We start from the raw sequence: 17,443 nt of genomic DNA, 5'->3' as shown, positions 1-17,443 counted from the left end.
CCCAGCTGAGACCTTGAGTCCCTGCGCCCCCCCCCCCCGCCCCCCCCCCGCCGCGTGTCTGACAGGCCCTGCTACCGGCTAGTGCACCTGCAGCACCCATCCTGTTCCTGATTGGCTTATCAAGCACCTACTGTGTGCCAGGCACTGCGCCGAGCACAGTGAGCAGGCCAGGTTCACATCCCTGCCCGCCCCCCCCCCCCCCCCCCCCGAGAAGCTGGGCGGAGAGACAGGCAGAAGGCACCCAGCACAGCTGACCCCTGGACAACGCAGGGTTCAAAGGCGCCAACCCCGCCCAGTGTCAAAAATGCACATATAACCTTTGCCTCCCCCAAAACTTGCTTGTCCCTCGGTATCTACCGGGGGGAGATGGGGGAGTTGATTCCACGACCCCTGTCAGACACCCAGACCCGCGGATGCTCAAGTGGAAAACGGTGCGGAACAGTGAATGCAGCGTCTGCCCTCAGCATCCGCGGGCTCCCAGCCACAGACCCAAACCAGCCCAGGTGTTAACTGGAAAAACCCGCATTACACGTGGACCCGCACAGCTCAGACCCGGTTGTTCGAGCGTCATCGGTCCATGCAGTACCGCTAGCTGGAGGTGAGAGCTGAGAGCTGAGCCAGACAGGCAGGAGAGGGGCAGGGGGGCAGGGGGGAGGGGGCGCCTTCCTGGGAGGGCTGACCCCTGACCCCACTGCCTTAGGCCAGGCTGGGGCATGGCCTGGGGCCTCCTAGCAGGGACAGTTAGTATTTGTTGTTGGACGGAGGCGAGGCGAGGTGATATTGACCGAAATAGCGTAATGGTCTTCCCTAAAGGAGGAGACACTGGTTCTGAGTGGCCACCTGGCGCTGGACAAGGCTGTGTTGTCTCCATCTGTGCTTCTTCTCATTTAGTCCTCAGGGCCCTGTCCCCCGCTGCCCAGGCGGCTGTAGAGGCGGCGAGGCCCGGGAGGTTGGGGAGGCCCTCGAGGCCCAGTCTAGGCCTGAGTGGCTCACTGAGCGAGGTGCCCGCCAGGCCCCAGCCATGTCCTAGCCCAGTGGTCAGCAAACTCATTAGTCAACAGAGCCAAATATCAACAGTACAACCATTGACATTTCTTTTGAGAGCCAAATTTTTTAAACTTAAACCATATAGGTAGGTACCTTGTTATGAACTTCATTAGGGTGCTCCTAAGGCTTAGGAAGAGCCACACTCAAGGGGCCGAAGAGCCGCATGTGGCTCGCGGGCCGCAGTTTGCCCACCACGGTCCTAGGGGTTTGGGGTGCCCCCCTTGGAAAGGGAGACGCACCCTTATCTCCGGGAAGGAGGAGATATGAGAAGTCCCCGTGAAAGTGGTTGGAAAAATAACAATGATTTTTAAAATTGTGAATGCAAAAAAAAAAAAAAAAAAAACCTAACAGAGAAAAAACACAAAAGCGAAGCTCGCGAAATTTGTACCGGTTCATTGCATTCAAAACATATAAAAACAATGTATCTCAGTCGTGTTTAAGATGAACGAGGCCCTTAATCACTTTCCTACCACAGTTAAATTTTAATGAAGGATTTCTTGGCCGTTTGTTTTCTTTAAAACCCCAACAGAACGCAGTGGTTCTTTCCCAGCCTAAGTAACCTGTGCTCACCACAACGGGAGCTGGAGGATGAGCGGGGAGAAGCCCCATTAGGTGCTGTGCCCTTGACACGGACACAGAGCCGGCCTGGGTGGGGGTGGGCTCAGGAAATGGGGGGAAGGAGTGAGGGGACCAGGGGACTCAGGCAGGCAGGCGGCTGTCAGGGGCAGGACCCCAGGCCCCGCTTCTCTGCTGGGAGCGGGGGGCCGGGGGGGGGGGGGGCGGGGGGTGTGTCAGCTTGTCAGGCCACCAGGGGCTTGTCTGCTCCAAGCACCAGGCCCACCTTGTCCATCCCCCACCCGCCCCCCGTGACCATGGCCACCAGGGTGCCTGGCCCGGCCTCAGAGAGAGTTTGACCACCTGCTGTGCTGTGGAGGGGCCCCAGCCCGCCTCCCCCCTGCTGCCCGGGCAGCCCGGGTCACCATGGCCACTCACCGATGGTGTGTCATTATCACACTCAGCGTCTCTCCCCGCACCGGGGTCAGCTCCGGGGAGAGGGCTGTGGCTGTCTCGCCCACGGCTGTATCCCCAGAGCCCGGCGTGGAGCCTGACACATAGCAGGCGCCCAGGGACTACCTGTCAAGGGAGCAAATGGACACGCGGGGACGTCTGAGCAGGGATCGGGCCGTGCGCTCAGACACACACGGACAGGCGGGCAGCCGAACCCCCCCCCCCCCCCCCCCCGCCACGGCTCAGGGTGGGCCGGCGGGGTGGGGACCCCGTGCTCAGATGCAGGAGAGCCCCAGCCGGGCGGCTCCGTTACAGTGTCACCCCCGGCCCCAAACGGACGCGGGTTCCACTCCCCAAGTAGCTGGAGTGAGGGCGTGTGGCGGGGGAGGGAGAGGCGGCGGATGTCCATTGTTGCAGGTTTGATCCCTGGCGGGGGGTGTGTAGGAGGCAGCCTGTCCATGTTTCTATCTCACATCCATGGCTCTCTCTCCCTTCCTCTCTCTCTCTCTAAAAAGCAATAAGCATTTCCTCGGGTGAGGATAGGAAATCAAAGAAATAAAAAAAAATAGATTCAGGGGCAGCAGGCGGCGAGTCCCGGCTCTGCTGCTGCCTGGCTGTGAGACGGAGCGGTGACCGGGGCTCTGGCACGTGTGCCTTCCACAGACCAGGCCTCCCACCCGCTCCTGAGTCGCTTGATCGGTAAATAAATGGGCAGTGGATGAAGAAGGGGCATTCGGACAGGCCAGGGAGGGTGCTGGGGAGGTGTCCGGGCAGATGAAAAGGGAAGGGCGTTCTGAGCAGAGGGAACAGCATATGCGAAGGTGGAGGACCTGGTGAGAGAGTTCCAGGAGCCGAGATTGGTGACGGGCAGCTGGAGTGAGGCTGCAAGTGCGGGATCGTACGGAGGGGAGGGGAGAGGCAGGCAGGGGCCCGGCCAGGCAGGGGATGGCCGCTGAGGGCACTGGCCAGCCATGGAGGGCTGTGGAGGAGGCCAGAGCAGGGTCAGCCCTGGGTGTGGCGGGGCCCTGGAGACGGACGGACGGACGGATGGAGGGGAGAGGCTGGGGGCCAGGCAGGTGGTGGACCGAGCTGGGTCACGGGGGTGGAGGGAAGAGGGCTGAAACATTGAGGAGGGACAGAACTGCAAGGCTGGCCTGCTGACCCCGCGGGGAGGCCCCGGGTGGGGCGGGGGTCAGGGCTGCAGGCCTGCTCTTGCCTGGGAAGGTGGACCGGAGGGGCCACGCTGAGAACAGAGACCCCAGAAGGAAGCAGGGGGCAGAGGGGGAGGCGGTGCACCTGCTGGGCTTGCCGATGGGCTCGCTGGCTCCCGGGAACCCCCTTGACCAAGGTCACCAGGACAGGACGAGGGGCCGCCTCCCAGAGCGCTCCCTGTTCTCAGCTTCTCAGTCCGAACGTGAGCCCAGGCTCTCGCGGCCCAGCTCCTCCTCTCCCTGGTGACCAGCGCCGATGGGGACTCCCCCTCCTGTTATTATTGTTACTGTTATTTTAAAATTATTTTTTTAAATATCTTTTTATTGATTTCAGAGAGAATCATTGATCGGCTGCCTCCTGCACGCCCCCTACTGGGGACCGAGCCCGCAACCCGGGCATGTGCCCTTAACTGGAACTGAACCTGGGACCCTTCTGTCCTCAGTCCTTTGACTCTATCCACTGAGCCACACTGGCTAGGGTGTAATATTATTAACAGAAGCAGCAGCGAGGCCTGCTTTGAGCTCCGCCAGCATTTCACAGGGCGACGATAAAGGTGACGTGAGACGGGTACGCGGTCACGATGCCCTCCCCCCCCCCCCCCAGGCCTTCCCGGGACTCCGGGCTGCACCACTGGGCGCTGGCGCCTCCAGGACCCGACACGCGGGCTCCAGACGTGTGGTGCCATTCAGGCCGTCACGGGATGAGGAGGAAGCGAGGCTCGGGGCCCACGTGGCGGAGCCGGGTTCCAGGGCTCAGCCCCCCAGCCTCCTGCACAGCCCCACGGCCGGGGAGGGGTCTCTCCAGCCCTCCCGCCTCCCAGGCCATCCTGCCGTGGGCGCTGCCCATCGTCCCCCGGCAGCCACGTCCTGGGGGGCCCCTCCCCCGGTGGCAGGAGCTCCCTTAGGCCTGTCACCCCCAGCCGGCTCGCTTCAGAAGCGACTCGCCCCTCCCCTCCTTTGCTGAGGTCTCTCGGGCTCTGAGAGCCAGCGTGTCACTGGAGGAAGCTCGAGGAAGCGCAAGCCTATTAAAGAAATAGATGCCCTGGCCGGTGTGGCTCAGTGGATAGAGCGTAGGCCCACGGACTGAAGGGTCCCGGGTTCGATTCCGGTCAAGGGCACGTACCCTGGTTGCAGGCTCCCTGGCCCGGGTTGGGGTGTGTGTGCAGGAGGCAAACAATCAAACGTGTCTCTCTCATATCAGTGTTTCTCTCTTCTCTCCCCCTCCCTTCCACTCTCTCTAAAAATCAATAGAAAAATACCCTCGGGTGAGGATTAAAAAATAATAATAATAAAAATAACAAAGTGCCGAAACCGGTTTGGCTCAGTGGATAGAGCGTCGGCCTGCGGACTGAAGGGTCCCAGGTTCGATTCCGGTCAGGGGCATGTACCTGGGTTGCGGGCACATCCCCAGTAGGAGATGTGCAGGAGGCAGCTGGTCGATGTTTCTCTCTCATCGATGTTTCTAACTCTCTATCCTTCTCCCTTCCTCTCTGTAAAAAATCAATAAAATATATTTAAAAAAAAAAAAAAAAGGGCCCTTTAAAAAAATAAATAAATAAAAATAACAAAGTGGCTGTATCATTTTTTAAAAAGAGAGAGCGAGTGAGAGGAAGGGTGAGAAAGAGAGAGAAACATCGATGTGGAAACATCAATGTGAACAACATGGATCAGTTGCCTCCTGTGTGCACCCCAACCGGGGACCAGACCCACAACCCAGGTACGTGCCCTGACTGGGAATCGAACCCACAACCCTTTGGTATGCAGGACGGTGCGCAACCCACTGAGCCACCCAGCCAGGATGCGTATACATTACTTTCTTGGCAGAATAAAACGGTATATGGAGATTGCTCTGTTACTCTGACCTGGCACCCAGCGTGGGCCTGGCCTCAGGAGAGGGGGGTGGTGTTTGAGGGGAGAGGGGGAGGGGACAGCCCCTTCCTGGGCCTCTCCTCTGCGCTCTGTCATCCCAGGTCCATCCCCTTGTCTCTGTGAGCCTTCAAAGTAAGCTAAAGAGCCCAAAGTTTGTTTGTTTGTTTTTTTAAAATATATTTTATTGATTTTTTACAGAGAGGAAGGGAGAGAGATAGAGAGCTAGAAACATCGATGAGAGAGAAACATCGACCAGCTGCCTCCTGCACATCTCCTACTGGGGATGTGCCCGCAACCCAGGTACATGCCCTTGACCGGAATCGAACCTGGGACCTTTCAGTCCGCAGGCCGACGCTCTATCCACTGAGCCAAACCGGTCTCGGCAGTTTGGTTTTTTTTTTAATTTTTACTTTTTGGAGAAAGAGAGAGACAGACAGACATGGATTTGTTTTTCCACTTATGCATTCGTTGGTTGACCTTGTATGTGTCAGGACCAGGGATCGAACCTGCAACCTTGGTGTAGCGGGGCGGAGCTCTAACCACTGGGATACCTAGCCGGGCCAGATTCCAGCGTTTTAAGAGCCCACGTGTATCTTCATCTGTCTCTTGCACCCTGAGGCCCCAAGGACCTTCCCTCAGGCCAGGTGCCGGGTTGTTTTCCGAATTCCCAGGAATCTGGTTCCCACACAGGGAATGGACCCCAATTCTGGCCAAAGAGGACCCCCCCCTCCCACAATGGGGAGATTCCAAGAGGGGCTGCTTTCAAATTCACTCGCTTACGAAACCCAGAACCTAAGCTGAGACCCAGGCCTGCCTCCCCAGAGGTGGGGGGGTTTCTCTGGGGAGAGAGAGCAGACAGGCAGCTGGTGCAGCAAGGGTCCAGGTGGGGGTGACAGGGCCAGGACAGCCTCCAAGCAGGTGACCCCTGAGCGGGGTGTGGAAGGCAGAGGGAGGGGCAAGTGCAGAGGCATCAGGGGGATGTGCTGGGCTCAGGGAATTGCTGGGGGTGGGGGTGAGGGGGGTTCGGGAAGGATGGGGGAAGGGGAGGGGGCAGGTCATGCCAGGCCCATGTGCTTTCCAGGGCAGGGACTGTGTGTTATTATGGGATGGACCGTCACACTCGGTCCTCTTGGTCTGCGGCAGGTGTGGGCTCTGGGAGTGATGGGGGCTCGGGGTGGGGGGCTGTGAGTGGGAGGGACTGGGAACTGTGGGGAGGAACAGACCTCCTGGGGCCGGGTGTCCGGGGGGCCCAGGCCATGGACTGGAGAGGAGGGGACGCAATAGGGAGTCAGCGGACTGAGGGCCAGCTCGGCGGGGGGAGGGAGGGACAGCAAGTGTCAGACAGACTAGCCATCTCTGGTTGTCGCTGCCCTGGGGGCCTCGGTGTGGCCTCAGTCAGCAGGCTCAGGGCTCGAGGGTCCCTCCTTCCTGGCAGTCCTGTTTCATAGGCTGGGGGCGGGAGGGGGGGGGGCAAAATGCGGTTGTGCCCCCCAGCTCGGGAGCCTGGGAAGCGCCTGGCAACCTGCACAGCCTCACATGCCCATCGCGTGGACCGGACCACATGCCAGGGCTTTGGAAGGCTGAGTGTGAAAAGAGCCACAAACTCTCCTTCGTCAGTTTCAGCTCAATTACATGTTGAAATCATAATATTTGGGAGAGAGTGGGCTACATAAACACATGATTAACGTTGATTTCACCTCTTTGGGGTTTTCTTTTTTATTATTATTATCCTCACCTGAGGATATGTTGTGTTTTTTAATATATTTTTATTGATTTCGGAGAGGAAAGGAGGAGAAAGAGAGAGAAACATTGATGATGAGAATCATTGATCGGCTGCCTCCTGCACGCCCCACACTGGGGACGGAGCCTGCAACCCGGGCGTGTGCCCTGACCAGGAATCGAACCCCGACCTCCCAGTTCAGTGATGGCGAACCTTTTGAGCTCGGCGTGTCAGCATTTTGAAAAACCCTAACTTAACTCTGGTGTCACATATAGAAATGTTTTGATATTTGCAACCATAGTAAAACAAAGATATATATTTTTTATATTTATTTTATATATTTAAACATCATTTCTGTGGGAGGACACCGAGGCACAGAGAGGGGCAGCGACTTACCCAAGGCCACACAGGAGGGGGCGGCCCGCCTGGGATTGGGCGCCTAACGCCTCAGCCTCCTCTTTAAGTTCTTCGAAGTCGCGACCACACAGGATGCTCTCCGGCGCTCTCCGTTCCCCCTGATGTTATAATGCGAGGGTCCCCCACGGCATTGACGGGGCGTCGGGAATGCAGTCGAGTGGCTGTGTGGACTTCTGTGCCTCAGTGTACCCGGCTCGGTGAACAGAGAGGAGAATCTGGTGAGACTGCCTCCCAGGCCTTCCCCAGCCTCAACCCTGAGAGGCGGGGGGCCACGTTCAGGGGGGTAAGAGCCAGGACTCTGGAGCCGGACAGCCTCGGTCCGCCCCTCCTGTGTGGCCTTGGGCAAGGCACTGCACCTCTCTGTGCCTCCATGTCCTCCCACTTGCACGGGGATAATTCAGGGGGCCCAGTGTGTTTCCTATAGCACGGCCAGCAGGCCTTATACATCCCTCGTCATGTGGGATTCTTTATGGAGTGAAAGGTTTGACTGGTCACAGGGGTGGGGTCGATAAAAGGCTTAAATAGCCTGTAGGCGCTCTGGTCAGGCTTTGCCACCACATGGATTTGGTGCCAAAGTTCCTGTGGAAACATCTTGTGGTTTTCTGAGCGTGTGGGTTCGCGTTGCAGGTGTTGAATACGTCACACGGGGCGGTTTGGAGGATGAAATCGGTGGTTGCCCACCAGGCATTTATTTACAAGAGGGTCTGGCACCGAAGACCTGTTCAACACGTGTTTAGCCGATGAATCTTTTTTTATTGGGGCGTAACTTACATATAATAAAATGCCCCTTGTATGTGTACAGTTTGGGGAGTTTTGACAGCTACATACACCCGTGGAGCCCCCGCCCCCGCACCCTCAATTTGGAACGTTTCTATCACCCCAGGAAGCTCCCTGGCGCCCCTTCCCAGCCTGTCTCCCCAACGCGCGTACTCAGAGACACCCCGCCTAGCGCGCGCCCGGCCAGGGAGCAGAATGAATGGGACCCCAACCCGCAGGCGTCTGGCTCCTCCCACTCAACCCCCCCCTCCCCCCCGCGTGAGATTCATCCGCGGTTCCTTTCCATGACTGAGCCGCGCCCCGTTCAGACCCAGCGACTGTCCCTTCACCGCGAGGGGCCTCTGGTGGCTTCCGGGTTGGGCTATAATGACCACAGACGCTGTGGGCGCCCACCCCCAGCAGTCGGATGGGCCTCTGCTCCCACTTCTCGCGGGAAAAGCCTCAGGAGTGGAAAGGCTGGGTCCCGTGGCAGCTCAATGTCTACCTTTGCAAGAAATAATCAGCCCTGCCAAGGTGGTGGGTTCGATCCCCAATCAGGGCACGTACAAGAAGCCACCAACGCATGCACCAATAAGTGGAACAACAAATCAATGTTTCTCTCTCCTCCCGCCACACACACACACCTTAAACAGCAATAAAAATCTATTTTCAAAAATCAAACCGTTCCGCCCTAGCTGGTTTGGCTCAGTGGATAGAGCGTCAGCCTGCAGCCTGAAGGGTCCCGGGTTCAATTCTGGTCAAGGGCATATGTCCGGATTGTGAGCTCCATCCCCTGTAGGGGGCGTGCAGGAGGCAGCCAATCAATGATCCTCTCTCATCGTTGATGTTTCTCTCTCCCTCTCCCTTCCTCTCTAAAATCAATAAAATATATATATTTTTAAATCAAACCGCCCTAACTGGTTTGGCTCAGTGGATAGAGCGTCGGCCTGCGGACTGAAGGATCCCAGGTTCGATTCCAGTCAAGGGCATGTACCTTGGTTGCAGGCACATCCCCAGTGGGGAGTGTGCAGGAGGCAGCTGATCGATGTTTCTCTCTCATCGATGTTTCTAACTCTCTATCCCTCTCCCTTCCTCTCTGTAAAAAGTCAATAAAATATATTTTTTAAAAAATCAAACCGTTTTTCCCAAATGGCATCATGGTCATGCTCTCCCACCAGCAGAGACGGGCGAGCTGGGCCCCTCTGCCCACGGCCGCCGGCACTTGGCGACTTGGTGCTTCTTGTCCGTTGTTGCCTGAGTTACTGATGGTGTCTCCCCGCCTCCCCTCCCCCAGGTGATCCGCACCGACACCTTCAAGCACCTCCGCCACCTGGAGATCCTGCAGCTGAGCAAGAACCTGGTGCGCAAGATCGAGGTGGGCGCCTTCAACGGGCTGCCCAGCCTGAACACGCTGGAGCTGTTCGACAACCGGCTGACCACGGTGCCCACGCAGGCCTTCGAGTACCTGTCCAAGCTGCGGGAGCTGTGGCTGCGCAACAACCCCATCGAGAGCATCCCGTCCTACGCCTTCAACCGCGTGCCCTCGCTGCGGCGCCTCGACCTGGGCGAGCTCAAGCGGCTGGAGTACATCTCGGAGGCGGCCTTCGAGGGCCTGGTCAACCTGCGCTACCTCAACCTGGGCATGTGCAACCTCAAGGACATCCCCAACCTGACGGCCCTGGTGCGGCTGGAGGAGCTGGAGCTGTCGGGCAACCGGCTGGACCTGATCCGCCCGGGCTCCTTCCAGGGCCTCACCAGCCTGCGCAAGCTGTGGCTCATGCACGCCCAGGTGGCCACCATCGAGCGCAACGCCTTCGACGACCTCAAGTCGCTGGAGGAGCTCAACCTGTCCCACAACAACCTGATGTCGCTGCCCCACGACCTCTTCACGCCCCTGCACCGCCTCGAGCGCGTGCACCTCAACCACAACCCCTGGCACTGCAACTGCGACGTGCTCTGGCTCAGCTGGTGGCTCAAGGAGACCGTGCCCAGCAACACCACCTGCTGCGCGCGCTGCCACGCGCCCGCCGGCCTCAAGGGGCGCTACATCGGCGAGCTGGACCAGTCGCACTTCACCTGCTACGCGCCCGTCATCGTGGAGCCGCCCACGGACCTCAACGTGACCGAGGGCATGGCCGCCGAGCTCAAGTGCCGCACGGGCACCTCCATGACCTCGGTCAACTGGCTGACGCCCAACGGCACCCTCATGACGCACGGCTCCTACCGCGTGCGCATCTCCGTGCTGCACGACGGCACCCTCAACTTCACCAACGTCACGGTGCAGGACACGGGCCAGTACACGTGCATGGTGACGAACTCGGCGGGCAACACCACCGCCTCGGCCACGCTCAACGTCTCGGCCGTGGACCCCGTGGCGGCCGGTGGCGCTGGCGGCGGCGGCGGGGGCGGGCCCGGGGGCGGCGGGGGCGGCCCCGGGGGCAGCGGCGGCGGCTACACCTACTTCACCACGGTGACCGTGGAGACGCTGGAGACGCAGCCCGGCGAGGAGGTCCTGCAGACGCGGGGGACGGAGAAGGAGCCGCCGGGGCCCACGACGGACGGCGTCTGGGGCGCGGGGGGCCGCGCGGGGGACGCGGCCGGCGCGGCCTCGTCGTCGTCCACCACGGCGCCCGCCCCGCGCTCCTCGCGGCCCACGGAGAAGGCGTTCACGGTGCCCATCACGGACGTGACGGAGAACGCGCTCAAGGACCTGGACGACGTGATGAAGACCACCAAGATCATCATCGGCTGCTTCGTGGCCATCACGTTCATGGCCGCCGTGATGCTCGTGGCCTTCTACAAGCTGCGCAAGCAGCACCAGCTGCACAAGCACCACGGGCCCACGCGCACCGTGGAGATCATCAACGTGGAAGACGAGCTGCCCGCCGCCTCGGCCGTGTCCGTGGCCTCGGCGGCCGCCGTGGCGGGCGGGGCGGGCGCGGGCGGGGACAGCCACCTGGCCCTGCCCGCCCTGGAGCGCGACCACCTCAACCACCACCACTACGCGGCGGCCGCCTTCAAGGCGCACTACGGCGCCAACCCCGGCGGCGGCTGCAAGGGCCCGCCCGGCCTCAACTCCATCCACGAACCTCTGCTCTTCAAGAGCGGCTCCAAGGAGAACGTGCAGGAGACGCAGATCTGACGCGAGGACCCTGCGCCGGGGGCGCGGATCTGGCTCCGCCCCTGGGCGGGCGGGGCCGGCTCGGGACCCTCCCCGCAGCCGCAGCCCCTCGGACCCGCGGGGGACGGACGGGAGGGGGCGCCGGGGAGACGGGCGCGGAGCCTGCCTGGACCCCAGGGCGGCTGGCCCGGCGAGGACAGGGTGCGTGCGCCCCGGGCGCGGAGCCCGTGGTTCCGGGCTCGCTCCCATCCCCGGTGACTGGAGGGGATGCGGGATTCCTACCCACCCCGCCCCCCGCTTCTCCTCCCGGCTCCCGCCCTCCACCTCCAGGGGAGAGAGGAGCTGTTTTTGAGGGGCGTCTTTGCCCTCACCCCCCCCCAACGACCCTCCTTTTAAGATTCATTTTTTGCAGTTTGACGCCTGCCCCCGCCTCCCACCCACCCATCCATCCACCCTTGAAACGGAAGAGACAGACACGTGGTCGTGGGCGCCTCCAGACACCCTGGCCCCGCCCCCTCCCTCGCCCACTCGGTCCCCAGGGCCCTTAGCTGGGGAGGGGGGCGCCCCAGGGCTCACCCCCCACCCACACACACACACACAGACTCTTTTGATACTGAAGGGAGGTTTGCGGCAACGACTACCTGCTCTGTAATTACTTTAAAAAAAAAACACGGAAAAAGTAAAAAAATATTTTTGGGTCATGAAAGCATGGAAAAGAGAGAAAAACGAAGTGAATGTGGACGGGGAGCTAAAGGAGAGGATGCCGCGGGGTCTGCGGGGGATGGGGACCCCTCACCCTGTTCAGCCTTGACCTCGGAGGCCCCAGGTGGGGCCCCATCACCTGGCACCAGCAGCCCCTCTGAGGCAGGTCCTGGGGTGCTCTCTCGGCCCCACCTCTCAGCAGAAATGGAGGGGCCCGTATTAGTTTCCTGGGGCGGCCATAGCAAAGTCATAAAAACTGGGTGGCCCAGAACGGCCGGAGTGTGGTGTCACAGGTCGGGATCCAGGAGTCTTGGGGGGGGGGGGGGGGCTGGTGACCCCAGAGGTTGCTAGGCTGGCGGCAGTTTTACCCCAACCTCCCCTGCGTCTCCACGTCCATCGTCTTCCCTATGAGCGTGCCTGCCTCTGTGTCCCAGTCCCCCCTCTTTTTTTAAAAAAAAAAAATATATTGATTTTTTTACAGAGAGGAAGGGAGAGGGATAGAGAGTTAGAAACATCAATGAGAGAGAAACATCGATCAGCTGCCTCCTGCACACTCCCTACTGGGGATGTGCCCGCAACCAAGGTACATGCCCTTGACCGGAATCGAACCTGGGGCCGTTCAGTCCGCAGGCCGACGCTCTACCCTCTGAGCCAAACCGCTCAGGGCCCAGTTCCCCCTTTTATTAGGATGCGGGTCATGTTGGATGAGGGCCCTTCCTCCTCCTGCCCCACCTCACTGGCCGGTCTGCAAGGACTGTGTCCACGTCAGGTGACACGCACAGGTCCTGGTCAGCACCCCAACGTGTCTCACCAGGCGGAGGGCGGGGGGGGGGGGGGGGGGCAATTCAAGCCGTTACTGAGCCGAGCCGGAGCGCCCGTCTCCACCACACACCTGTTCACACGCTGCCCCAGAAAGCAAAGTGGGTGTCGGTGAAGGGGGGTGACCGGGGGCAAGGGGTGCTCCCTGGGGCCGGCTGGACCAGAGGGAGCCACACATTGTCTTGTAAATGCAGAGGCCGGAGGGATGGGGTCTGGGCCTGGGGAGTGGGGGAGGGGGAGGATACACTGTCCCCCAGGCCTAGCAGCCAGGGCGTGGGGACAAACCCAGGGGTGAGCAGGGAGGCCAAGATGCTGGCGTTTGAGCCTCTAGAGCAGCGGTTCTCAACCTGTGGGTCGCGACCCCTTTGGGGGTCGAACGACCCTTTCGCAGGGGTCGCCTGAGACCATCGGAAAACACACATATAATTACATCTTGTTTTTGTGATGAATCACTAGGCTTTCATTATGTTCAATTTGTGACAATGAGATTGGGGGTCACCACAACATGAGGAACGGTATTAAAGGGTCGCGGCATCAGGAAGGTTGAGAACCACTGGAATAGAGGACTGGGCGCCATCCGTGCTGTCTAGACAGACAGAGGCCGACAGAGGCCGAAGGTCCACTCGGGATGAGGCTCCGCCACGCACACGCAGGGCTGGGTCCGGAGCAGGCCGGGTCTCAGGCCCCTCTCCCCCCTCACCTCGGCCCAGCCTGGCCCCGTACAGAGCAGGGCTGGGTGCTGTGGAGGACACCCCGGCCCCTCGGAGTTGAGGACAGAGGTGGGGGCCCACAGCAGTTCATCTCCTCCACCTGAAGCTCTTACAGCAACCTCTTCCCTCACGGGCAGAGGCCGCAGCCGCCACGGCTGGGATCTCGGCTCGGGACTCTCCCTGCCTCCCTCTTTCATGCTCCTTTTCTCCCTCGTCCTCTTTCAGAGCCATCCCTGGTTGCCATGGCAACGCTGCAGCGGGTACCAGGTGGCGGCTGGGGGCAGGGAGCCGGGCGCTGCTGCAGACTCCGCCATTTCCGATGCCAGGCACCCACCAGGCGCGCTGGCTGGGGCTCCTTTGGGGGGCCCTGGGCCGCCCCAGGCCTCGCAGGCTTCTCCTTGACCGATGGGACGGGGGGAGGCGGGAGGGACAGTGTGGGGGTGAGAATACAATACTGGGAGGGGTGCTGCTGGCCTGGTGGCCGGGGGAAGAGGAGGATGAGTGGTCGGAAGTCAAGGTGAACTGAGGGAGGTCCTGGCCCCGGGCTGGGGTAGCCGACTCCATCCCGCCGCCTTGTGGGGAGACGAGGAATGACCAGGCCAGGCCTCCAGACCTTGCAGTGGGGAGAGGTGGGCCTGGCCTGGCTGGGGACAGCATGGCAGCCAGCCCAGGTGAGATGGGGGTGGGGGCTGGAAGGATGGAGGTCCAGGGAGGCCGGCAGGCAGAGCACAGCAGCAGAGGGATCAGAGACAGACACAGAGACCCAAGTGGAAGAACGTTGTGCCAAGACCTGGGGGAGTGACCTCGGGGGTGGGGGGGGGGGGGGCATTGGCAACGCAGGAGCAAGGGCACAGACTGAGAGCCCAGAGCCCCTGTCACCATCTCTTCTCCCTGCTCCCAAACCTCAACCCCCACCCCAAGCAGGATGCAGTTTCCATGACAACCTGGCCGGGCCAGAAAAGGGGGCAGGGGACTGCAGAGGAAATTTTCCACATCAGCAGCAAGGGAGGAGGGCACGGTGCAGGGAAAGAACTGGCCCATACAATGGGGGCCACGCAGGGCCCCTGGAGCCCCAAATCACCATGCCCACAGCCCCGAGCACCGTCACCCCGCCTCCGCCCAGCCAGCTGGCACCCTCACCTCTGGGCTGCGGGGAAGGGGGACGGCTTGGGAGAGGTTCAAGGGTCAAATGTCCAAAGATCAGCAGCTGCCCAGGCCTGGTGTGTGGTGGGGGGAGCGGGCAGCCGGCAGCTGACGGAGCTCGGACCGCAGACCAGACCGCCAGACTCAAGGACATGGCCCTGGACAGGGTCCCGCGGAGGGTGGGGGTGGTGGGCTACGGCCGGCTTGGTGAGTCCCTGACCCTCCGGGGCTCCTCCCCAGGCCCCTTCCTGAAGCCCCCAAAGCCCTGTGTCCGCCACAAACACACCTTTCACCCCCCCCCCCCGTGGGGCTCGATCGCCTTCTCTAGGTCTCTGTCCCCCTCCCCCTGGGTCTCTGTCCCCTGTTCTCTGAGTCTCTTGCCCTCCTCCCAGGACAGTCCCTGGTCTCCCACCTGCTGACTCAGGGGCCGGAACTGGGCCTAGAACTGGTTTTTGTCTGGAATCGAGACCCAGGACGCCTGGCAGGGAAAGTGCCCCCCTCCCTGCAGCTGCAGAACCTCGCTGACCTTGGAGAGAGGTCAGTGACCTTGCCCTGAGCGAGCAGGGCTCCCGGGGCGAAGCTCCTGTTCTGGCCTCCCTTAGCTGCTGTGTGACCTCAGGCACGTCCCTCACCCTCTCTGGGCCTTGGGTCACCCAAATATGAGTTGGGACAAGCCCATCCGCCCCGTTTCCCCTCCCAGGCCTGGGTGAGGAGTGACGGGCCACGACAGACTGAGGAAATCTGGGGAGGGGAGGCCTGGTCTCTCTCCAAGGCCCTCCCCACCTCTCCCCTCTCCTAGGCACCCCGACCTTGTGGTGGAAGTGGCCCATCCCAAAATAATCCAGGAATCTGGGGCACAGATCCTGTGCCACGCCAACCTCCTGGTGAGCCCCGCCCCTTCCTCCTCGGCCCCACCCCACCCCAGAGTGGGATGGGTCTCCTGATCTCTGCCCCACCCACCTTCACCCACCCCAGGTGGGGTCCCCCTCAGCCCTGGCTGACCAGGCCACAGAGCGGCAGCTCCTGGAGGCCTCCAGACGCTGGAACCACACTGTGTTCGTGGCCCGGGGGGCCCTGTGGGGCACTGAGGACATCAGCAGACTGGACGCGGCTGGCGGCCTCCAGGTGAGGGCCTGTTGGGGTCCCCAGGAAGCGGAGGGGCTCTGCAGAGACCCCTGGCCCCCCTGACCCTGGCTGTCACTTCCAGAGCCTCCGTGTCACCATGGCCACACATCCCGATGGCTTCCGGCTGGAGGGACCCCTGGCCACAGCTCAGAGCACCGGGCCTCGCACTGTGCTCTACGAAGGCCCTGTGCGCGGGCTCTGCCCCTTTGCCCCCCGCAACTCCAACACCATGGCGGCTGCCGCCCTGGCAGCCCCCAGCCTGGGGTTCGACCGTGTGATCGGGGTGCTGGTGGCAGACCGCAGGTGAGCGACACTGGGCGGGGGGTGGGACTGGGGCCAGCCAGCCAGACTGACCGCCCTGCCTGCCCCAGCCTCACGGACATGCACGTGGTGGATGTGGAGCTGAGCGGGCCCCCGGGCCCCACAGGACGAAGCTTCGCTGTGCACACCCACCGGGAGAACCCCGCCGAGCCCGGCGCCGTCACGGGCTCTGCCACCGTCACCGCCTTCTGGCGCAGCCTCCTGGGTATGGCCAGGCCCCTGCAGTGTCCGGGGCCCCCCAGGCCCTGGGCCCAGGGCTCTGCAGAGCTTGGGTTTCGGGCTCTGGTTCTGCAGTTCTGCTTTTGTGTCTGTTGGCTGATCTTTATTTCGGAGTCTCCCTAGAGTAGTGACAGCGAACCTTTTGAGCTCGGCGTGTCAGCATTTTGAAAAACCCTAACTTAACTCTGGTGCCGTGTCACATGTAGAAATTTTTGATATTTGCAACCATAGTAAAACAAAGACTTATATATTTTTTTAATATATTTTATTGATTTTTTACAGAGAGGAAGAGAGAGGGATAGAGAGTTAGAAACATCGATGAGAGAGAAACATCCATCAGCTGCCTCCTGCACACCCCCTACTGGGGATGTGCCCACAACCCAGGTACATGCCCTTTACCGGAATCGAACCTGGGACCCCCTCAGTCCACAGGCCGACGCTCTATCCACTGAGCCAAACTGGCTAGGGCAAGACATATTTTTGATATTTATTTTATATATTTAAATGCCGTTTAACAAAGAAAAATCAACCAAAAAAATGAGTCCGCGTGTCAGAGGTTCGCCATCACTGCCTATAGCCTCTACGCCAGTGGTTCTCAACCTTGGCTGCACATTAGAATCACCTGGAAATCTTTTTTAAAATCCTGATTTCTGGGCCTCATCCTCCGGAAATTCTATTTCTTTGTTACTAATGTTGTGGCCCCACCTCATCACAAAGAAACAGAACTTCCGGAGGATGAGGCCCAGAAATCAGGATTTTAAAAAGATTCCCAGGTGACTCTCATGTGCAGCCAAGGTTGAGAACCACTGCTCTAGCCATGGCTTTGGATCCTTGCACTGCTCTCTCCATCTCTGGCCGCTCTCCAGGGGTCTCTGCCCCCCCCCCCCCCCGCCCCGCCCTCGGGCTGGCCCCTGGCCCTTCTGTTCCTTCCTCCGGGCGTGTCTCTCCCTCCTCGGTCTCAGCCTGTCATTCCCTGTGCCTCCCCGCAGGCTGCAGCCAGCTCCCTTCCAGGCCCGGGATCCACATCTGCTGAGCAGTCTCCTCCCCAGGACATCCTCGCCTCATTACCTCCCCCCACCGCCCCTGTGCAGCCGCTGCCCTGGCCTCAGTTTCCCCGGACTCCCCCCTGTCTCAGTAAAGATGCAAAATCTGGCTACCCTTCTGTGACGTCACGCTGCGCCCGCACACTGGGCATCACGCCACCTCAGGGGGCGGGCTCGGCTGGGAGCCGGGAAGCCATCGCGAGAACCTAGCC

The 17,443-nt window shown here is 60.9% G+C and overlaps 2 protein-coding genes across 3 annotated transcripts in view; both read left to right on the top strand.

Moving 5' to 3' along the window:
• The window catches only part of LRRC4B (leucine rich repeat containing 4B), a 39,705-nt gene extending 28,451 nt beyond the window's left edge, over positions 1-11,254 (top strand). For both annotated transcript variants that reach the window (XM_070402169.1, XM_070402168.1), the window contains exon 3: positions 9,323-11,254. In XM_070402169.1, the coding sequence (XP_070258270.1) occupies positions 9,323-11,170 (1,848 nt within the window). In that variant the 3' untranslated portion in view covers positions 11,171-11,254. The remainder of the gene's footprint in view (positions 1-9,322) is intronic.
• A 3,359-nt stretch (positions 11,255-14,613) lies between these two features.
• ASPDH (aspartate dehydrogenase domain containing) lies at positions 14,614-17,336 on the top strand. The gene is made up of 7 exons (XM_070401946.1): positions 14,614-14,730; positions 14,916-15,060; positions 15,323-15,407; positions 15,499-15,648; positions 15,731-15,951; positions 16,020-16,174; positions 17,178-17,336. Exons 1-7 carry the CDS (start codon positions 14,676-14,678, stop codon positions 17,219-17,221), a joined length of 855 nt encoding a protein of 284 aa, XP_070258047.1. The 5' UTR covers positions 14,614-14,675; the 3' UTR covers positions 17,222-17,336.
• The last annotated feature ends 107 nt before the right edge of the window (positions 17,337-17,443 follow it).

Source organism: Myotis yumanensis, unplaced genomic scaffold, assembly GCF_028538775.1.
Source record: "Myotis yumanensis isolate MYYU_CA2020_CCGP unplaced genomic scaffold, mMyoYum1.0.hap1 SCAF_23, whole genome shotgun sequence".
Lineage (NCBI taxonomy): Eukaryota > Metazoa > Chordata > Mammalia > Chiroptera > Vespertilionidae > Myotis > Myotis yumanensis.
This window is presented reverse-complemented; position numbering and strand designations above follow the sequence as displayed.

Bases quoted from the DNA above. Each gene is read 5' to 3' on its own strand.
- ASPDH (XM_070401946.1), top strand. From the start codon at position 14,676: ATGGCCCTGGACAGGGTCCCGCGGAGGGTGGGGGTGGTGGGCTACGGC. The intron at 14,731-14,915 runs GTGAGTCCCTGA...CCCTCCTCCCAG, and splicing joins GGTGGGCTACGGCCGGCTTG to GACAGTCCCTGGTCTCCCAC. The intron at 15,952-16,019 runs GTGAGCGACACT...TGCCTGCCCCAG, and splicing joins GTGCTGGTGGCAGACCGCAG to CCTCACGGACATGCACGTGG.